The sequence below is a fragment of the Salmo trutta genome, chromosome 1, assembly GCF_901001165.1.
Source record: "Salmo trutta chromosome 1, fSalTru1.1, whole genome shotgun sequence".
NCBI lineage: Eukaryota > Metazoa > Chordata > Actinopteri > Salmoniformes > Salmonidae > Salmo > Salmo trutta.
This window is the reverse complement of record NC_042957.1, coordinates 67,915,252-67,923,297: the sequence shown is the minus strand read 5'-3', so window position 1 is coordinate 67,923,297 and position 8,046 is coordinate 67,915,252. Positions and strand designations below refer to the sequence as shown.

The 8,046-nt window shown below is 41.4% G+C and overlaps 1 protein-coding gene across 1 annotated transcript; it reads left to right on the top strand.

Moving 5' to 3' along the window:
• The first annotated feature begins 453 nt into the window (after positions 1–453).
• LOC115206082 (arf-GAP with dual PH domain-containing protein 2) lies at positions 454–7,782 on the top strand. The gene is made up of 11 exons (XM_029772664.1): positions 454–707; positions 3,254–3,384; positions 3,711–3,802; positions 4,205–4,293; positions 4,921–5,033; positions 5,316–5,465; positions 5,891–5,974; positions 6,634–6,696; positions 6,824–6,901; positions 7,075–7,303; positions 7,611–7,782. The coding sequence occupies exons 1-11, from the start codon at positions 620–622 to the stop codon at positions 7,637–7,639; spliced, it is 1,146 nt and encodes a 381-aa protein (XP_029628524.1). The 5' UTR covers positions 454–619; the 3' UTR covers positions 7,640–7,782.
• The last annotated feature ends 264 nt before the right edge of the window (positions 7,783–8,046 follow it).

Sequence of the window (8,046 nt, the reverse complement as noted above, 5' to 3'; positions counted from 1 at the left end):
TGTCTTTAACGTTTAGCTTACATAATATAATTTAAACGTTTGTATTAAGGTGTCTGTAATAGAATAAACATGGCAAAAACAAATGTAAACATGGGTAAATGCATTTTTATAGCTTCCCCCCAAAAAAGTATAACGGTGGGGGGAATGCTAAGATGGAGGCGCAGTTGCTTCAAAACAGCGGCTTTTGTCAGTGTGTATATATAAATCATTGGGTAGGATGTCTTTGTGGATATATAAACATGAATCAAGTCGTGTTAGATTGATCACAACACAATCTAATGTAACAAATGATTATGAAATATTTTTGTATTTACATATTTTGGTAAATGAATGTAATAAAACTTGGAAATAAAAAAGGACACGTGTAACAAGCCGCAGACGCAGCGTATCAAACAAAACCACAACTTTCATTTCTGTAGTGGGAGGTTACAAAGTAAAAATCACAAGCATTTTACGTTCGTCATGATCCTACATAAAGTACTGGTACACACGTTCCAGTTTTCGTCCAAACTCACAGAAACGTCAACATTTGTATTTCGTTACGTAAACGGATAATTACACCACTCATATTTAACCAAAATATTTCCCAAAATCGATACAGATTTATATTCGCAAAATAATGGCAAACAAGGACCGAAACAAAACGATTTTGCTGGAATTGGGGAAACTGCCAGAAAACAATCAATGCGCAGACTGTGGCGCGCCGGGTGAGTGACAATGTAGTTCCATTTAAATCCTAGTCAATTCAAGATATGAGTTAGGGATGAAGTTGCCAATGAGTGTACCATTTGTTCACATTAATTAAATCAGCCCATGTTCTGACTTGTATGTGTGTGTAAACATTGCTTTCTCACTACTCAACAATAACTTCTACCTACAAGGCTTTCCCGCTCATTAGGCGACCGCCTATGGCGGCAGATTGAAGAGGGTGTCATTTTCTGAGCTAAACTGACCAAGACGCACCTCCAACAACACATACAACCTCACGTAATTCTTTCTCAAAACAATGTCAATTTCTCTCAACCAGTGTCATATGGCCGTTTTAGGTGAGCGCTGATGACGCTCTGTGATAAGCCCCCACTTTGTTAAAGGCAGGGGCTCAAAATATATTTAGCTTGTCCATTCCCAGCGCGCCTTTCTGGGGTGCTGTTGGAGAGACGCATCGCTGCCATACTCCACCAACGTTCCTTCAAAAAAAAAACGATCTAACATAAATCATGTAGCAGATATAGTAGCCTATATGGTAGAAATGGTATGTGGCCTTTTCTGTAGCCCACAGGCTGGAGATAAAAGGTATGACAATGTAGTGAGACATCATGCAGGTTTCTTAGATCAAATAGCCTAACTAAATGACGCCCAATCAAATAAAAAAAATGTGCTGACATGTTAACCAACAACATATTGGGTGCGTTCGTAAATTCACTCTGGCGAATCTACTCCCATTTCAGAGCACTCTCGTCTTTGTGCCAGAGCGCAGAGTAACATGAATTTGCCAACGCGCAACACACGTTGAATATGACAGGTGTCAGTAAACGTCGACACAAATAAGTTATTAAATTGTTGCCAGCAGCACAGTTAAGTCACCAACGCTCTAGATAACATGAAAACAGCCTTACAATTGCCAGAGTGAGGTGTTCTCTCATTTGTCTGGAAGTGGCTAGCTAGCCAAGTTAGCTTGAGTTGTGAGGTCAGAACGCTCGGATCAACCCTACTCTGCCAGTGCGCTCCGGGAGCGAAACGCTCTGAATTTATGAACAGACAATCTGACAATGCTTTGAATTTACGGGCACTCCAGAGTGAATTTACGAACACACCCACAGAGCGCACTCCAAAGTTAATTTACGAACACACCGTTGTAATGTGCGTACACATTCGAGCGTCTCTCAGCCTATGTTATGCAAATTAGTTGCTGTATGTGATGATGACGCTGGGGCATGCTGAGAGAGTTTTTCGAGAGGCGCTTGTGTGTTTCTGGTTAGTGCTGGGGTGCATTGGGTATATTCAAATAAATGACAACTTGATTATTTTATGGGAAATAATCGGCCTAGAATGTTTATGTTAGTCAACAAACTACATGTGAGTTTCGGTGGCCTTACAGGCTCATTACAATATTCTAAAAACAGGACAGGTCAAAGTAAAATGGACTATATGGAATGGATAATCAGGCTACAACTGCTGTCCAGGAGTTTCACCATAGGGGCTAAATTGTCATGATCAGTGGTTTCAAGTTTGTTTTTGATGAGCTGATCATAGTGAAAAAGAAAATACTTATGCATTTCCTGCTGTGTAAACCAGTGGAGGCTGCTGAGGGGAGGACAGCTCACAATAATGGCTGGAATGGAGCAAATGGAATGGCATCAAACACATGGAAACCATGTGTTTGTTGTATTTGATACCATTCCACCTATTTCGCTCCAACCGTTACCACAAACCCATCCTCCCCAATTAAGGTGCCACCAACCTCCTGTGGTGTAAACACATTGCAAATAGGCTCAGGATAATTCCTGATAAAGTTAGGTAGCTGATATTTAGAGCTTAAATAGCCGAATTGATTAGTCACAGGAATCAGGACTAATAAAGCAAATGCAACAGCCTGTTTTACAAACGGTGGGCCTAACACATGGATGGGCATTCATAAAATGACGTTGCAGGTGGACAGGGTAGGCAACACCCCAGTAAGCACGGACCAGCAGTTGTTTTTTGGTGCAGTCCAGCCCGGCCTTGATTTCCACAGACGTTGGTTTTTGATCCGGCCTGGATAAGCATTGATTTTGGCCCAAACATAGACATCTATAAATTATGTCTTTTCAAAATGAACCTGATTTCAAACGTCCGGAAAATACGTGTTTTCAACTTCCGGGAAAATACATATTTTTAACTTTCATTCAGAACCAAAAATGAACCTGATTTCAATGTCCGGAAAATACGTCTTTTCACCTTTCATTCAGAACCAAAAATGAACCTAACTTCAACGTCTGGAAAATACGTATTTTCAACGTCAGTTTGCTTACTGGTACAATTTCTAGTTTGCAGGGGCAGCAATATTTTTGTCTTGCCTAGGGGGACCGAATAGCCAGGACCGGCCTGGTCACCATTGACTATTTTGATAGATATCAGTGATTTTCAGTGCTGAGTGACACCACACAGAGATGGTCATTCATTCTTTGATCTCTGTTTTTCCATGAGTTTTGAGTGATCTTGAGAGTCTTGTCTCTTTCTGGTGATCCTCCCGTCCTCTGCATACACTATATAGATCCTGACTGGGCATCCTATAAGCTGGGTGTATTCGTGTGTCTGAACTGCTCTGGAGTGCACCGCAACCTGTCCAACATCAGCCGCGTCAAATCCATACGGCTCGACTTCTGGGATGACGAGCTAGTGAAGGTACTGAATGGATCTCTTACAGCAGTGGTCAACACCAACCCTGGTTCTGGAGATCTACAGGGTGTTCAGGTGTCTCGTTCCAGCCCAACACTAACCAGATCAATCCATCAACAAATGATCATTAACTTTGTGCTGGGGTGGAATAAAAGCCTTCACAACCAGTATCTCTTCAAGACCAGGTTTTGTGACTACATGACAATTTCACTCCTGGTTCTCATCTTGGAGGACCACATTGGGTACTGGTTTGGTTTGCAATCTTAATCAATACAATGTATTTATGTCCTCTGTCCATTTCCTTCTTTTGGGGTGTTTGTTTGTGAACGAAGTTCATGAAAACCAATGGAAATGCCACAGGCAGAGCCGTCTATGAGAAAGCAGTCCCAGCATTCTACTACCGGCCCCAGCAAGAAGACTGTGCGTAAGTGTTGGCATCCCAGGTCATTTCACTACTTCACTGACAAGTGCTCTTGGCACCGGGCATTCGTTTTTGTACAAACGAATGGCAGCATTTAGGGAAGTTGAAGGATGCTGACTTTGCGCACCAATGTAGGAAGGGGAAGGAAAGGATTGTATTGTTAAAAAAATAAAGAAGTGGAACTTCTGACAATGGAATTATAAATAATTTAACCAGTCAGTCAATTGTTGTCTCTCCCTCCCAATGAAAAATGATTTGTCTTTTGAAGGTTTAAGAAAAATAAATGCAATGGACAATACTTAGGGTTTCTATTCACCCTGTCTAAAACAATGCAGGAGAAACTGTGGACTCAATGATCCGATAAGCCTGTGAAACTGTAGAACATCTCATCCTTTTAACCCCCAGCGTCTTAAGGGAGCAGTGGATCAGAGCAAAATATGAGAGGATGGAATTTACCGGCGAGACAAAGTATCCTCCACTGGCCTACACCACAGGTGAACTGGCTTTACTGCTTGTCTGTGGACGTTCAAATGACATGTTATTTTTTCCCAGCCAGTTTTTCCCAGCCACCGTGCTTCTTTCAAATGCATTGCTTGCTGTTTGGGGTTTTAGGCTGGGTTTCTGTACAGCACTTTGAGATTTCAGCTGATGTACGAAGGGCTATATAAATAAATTTGATTTGATTTGATTTGATGTTATAACACATAGAACCTCATTTCTTCTATATTTCTGTATTATTTTGATTGTGGTCTTCTGTACCTCAGTTGGTAGAGCATGGCTCTTGAAACGCCAGGATAGTAGGTTTGATTCCCAGGGCCACCTATACATGACAAATGTATGCACGCATGACTGTAGGTCACTTTGGATAAAAGCGTATGCTAAATGACATGCATTGAAATTGAAATATTGTCCACAGTGAAGCATTTTGCAGGGTCAATGTAGTTTGTTCATCGTACACTGACAAGAAAAATCTATTCTTGTCACACTGACACTTCTGTAGACCTACAGCAGAGCATCGTTCACTTGAGTGAAAACCACACACAGAGACATGAGAGGCATACCCACATGTAATGAGGAATTACGGAAATGTAACAGAGTACACTTCTTTGGGTCCATTCCAGGTTTCTATGAAGGGATACTGTGGAAGAAGGGGAAGGAGAAGGGACAGTTTCAGAGAAGGAAGTTTGTTCTATCTGAGAAGGAATTCACCCTGGCTTACTACAACAAGGAGGATGTAAGTGTGAGGTCATTGACATGCTGGGTAGCTTTGCTGCACGGCCAAATTTCTAAACTGTTTATGGTCACATACTTAGAAAGTGTGACTACTGAAAGGTGAAAAGAGTTCAGTGCCATAGCTCTGCTAGTATTTACAGGGGTTCACTTGTGAATCATCTTAACATTATTTGACTATGACATATGTTCAGTTTTCTCTCAAGTCAGGCTTACAAATAGTTAAGCCACATTGTTGAGTTTTTACTGGGCTTGCATTGTACGCATCATCACTCTGCGCCCTCAGCCGACCAAAGGGCCCAAAGCGCTCATCTCCATCAAAGACGTGAATGTGACCTTTCAACCTGAGAAAATTGGTCACGCCCATGGTCTACAGATTACCTACCAGGAAGACAGCCACACCAGAAGTCTTTTTGTCTACCACGAAAGTGGAGAGGTGGGCATTTCTGTCTGTATTTCTCTCTTTATTATAGAAGAGTAGCTTTTGTATAGCCTGGTGATCAAAGATCTGTCACTGTGTGTTTTATACAACTCCTTTGCCATATGTTTGTTATGAAAGTGAAAACTACAGAGGAGTTGGATAAATCACAAACTGATCTCCTGGTAATACCAGGTGAGATAAGAGAAAGACGTTTGTCGTCACGTGGCCTCATCCAATACACGAGGAAGTGGATAAGTGAGCAAGAAGCCATGCTAAAATATTTACAACTTTGCAAAACAAGCTTTTGTTAGTATTTTTGTCTGAGATCTTTGTTGATCTGCTTGTATTCACAGTTGGTTGGAGATAGTTTTTATGGTGTCCTCCTGTAGCAGATTATGCTGAATATCAGTGTGTAAAGCTTACTAGTCTTCCCTGCTCAGGAGATTGTCAACTGGTTCAATGCCATTCGAGCTGCTCGCTTTGCCTACCTGAAAACAGCATACCCCACAGGAAGTGATAAAGAAGTAAGTGTTTGTTAAACTATATTTCAGTAAAGTTTTTTTCAACCATGTTTGTACCGGCACAGTATCTCTATTTCCATCAAATCAGAGGCTACCAATGTCTCCCCCACATGAATTTGGTATTTTTATTTTCCCCTGTAGACCATTCACTTTAGGGTGTAAACATACTATAAATTCCTGTATTATACTTATGATAAAATGTCTATTATATTCTACTGAGCCATTTACTTTATGTTGTTATTCTTAGATTTTCTTATTTCTTATTGTTGTTGCATTGTCGAGAAAGAACTTGCAAGTAAGCATTTAATTGGACGGTGTATACCATGTGTATCCTGTACATACGACTAATAAAACGTGAAACTATAGGGCCATGTGAAGACAGACTTCTATGAATCAATGCATTAGAGGAAGGTCAACACGTTTCAGCTTTGAGAGGGTGTCACAAGATAGTATTTCCAGAAACTATTGGCTTGGTTTTATGTTGCAGAATACCAGTACATTTAGATGTAAATATTTCCTAAAGAACAGACAGTGGTTCCTAGTGCCTAAGGATATATTCAGCAACCGTAGCGATCAATAACTACCGTTGCAAATAGCAATAAATGAATTGATGCTTATAAATGCTTCTTCTGTATTCCTCTTCATTATGTGTATTCTGACAGTTGAGGACTAGAATTACCAGAAACTACCTCAAAGAAGGATACATGGAGAAGACAGGTCCTATGGTAGGTAGTTACTTTGTGATTATCATACTAAATAATGACATTGGATAGAAGAAACGTAAAGTGACCTGGTTGTTACAATGTAATCGCATTATGAACACAGTTACATTAAAGTGTATCTGTTGGGAAGCAAAAGGAGACGTTCAAAAAGAGATGGTTCATCTTGGACTCCCAAGACAGGAAGCTCCTTTACTTCAAAAGCCAGCTGGTAAGAAAGGAATCCACCTCATCATCTCAAAAGGGTGTGTGTGTGTGTGTGTGTGTGTGTGTGTGTGTGTGTGTGTGTGTGTGTGTATTCGCTGTGTACGTGTGTACCTGTGTGTATCCCTTGAATACTAAACTCTACACTATCAACATGTTGTGTGTGTCTGTTTACTACAGGATGCTGAGGAGCTGGGAGTTGTGTTCATTGGCACAGAGACCAATGGTTACTCAGTGAGTGAGTGCATTCCCAAAAGGACCAGAGGCAACAGGTGGAGGTGTGGAGTCACAGTGGAGACGCCGGACCGCCAGTTTGTCTTCATGTGTGAGCAGGAGAGGGAGCAGAGAGAGTGGGTGGAGGCCCTCAGACAGGTCATCTCTAAACCCATGCAGCCCAAGGACTACACCAGTAAGAGCCGTGTCACCAGTATTCACACCACAGGAGACTCCTGAGGGGAGGACGGCTCATAATAATGGGCAGAACGGAGCGGATGGAATGGCATCAAACACATGGAAACCATGTGTTTGATGTATTTGATACCATGCCACTGATTCCGCTCCAGCCTATACCACGAGCCCATCCTCCCAAATTAAGGTGCCACCAACCCCCTGTCTCTCTCACACACACACACAATGCATGTACTGTACATAGTATATATTCATACACCATATGGTGAATAAACTAATGTACGCTTTTCTGGCTTGTCTTGTTTCAGCTGAAGCCAACATCCGAGGGAAGAGTTGACTTTCGAGAGAGAGCTGAGGGAAGAGTTGACTTTTGAGAGAGAGCTGACTTTCGAGAGCGAGAGAGAGATTCCACCAACATTGGCTGCAAAACCCACGCTGAAGATTATCTACACTGAACAAAAATATAAACACAACATGCAACAATTTCAAAGATTTTACTGAGTTACAGTTTATATAAGGAAATCAGTCTGTTGAAATAAATAAATTCAGACCTAATCTATGGATTTCACGACTGGGAATACAAATATGCATCTATTGGTCACAGATACAGAAAACCAGTCAGTATCTGGTGTGACCACCATTTGCCTGATGCAGCGTGACACATCCCCTTCACAAGTTGATCAGGCTGTTGATTGTGGCATGTGGAATGTTGTCCCACTGCTTTTCAATAGCTGTGTGAAGTTG

What these genes read in the sequence shown, in the direction of transcription:
- LOC115206082 (XM_029772664.1), top strand. Translation starts at nt 620, where the DNA reads ATGGCAAACAAGGACCGAAACAAAACGATTTTGCTGGAATTGGGGAAA. An exon ending in CGCAGACTGTGGCGCGCCGG is followed by an intron (nt 708 to 3,253) that starts GTGAGTGACAAT and finishes TACACTATATAG; the next exon opens with ATCCTGACTGGGCATCCTAT. An exon ending in TCCACTGGCCTACACCACAG is followed by an intron (nt 4,294 to 4,920) that starts GTGAACTGGCTT and finishes GGTCCATTCCAG; the next exon opens with GTTTCTATGAAGGGATACTG.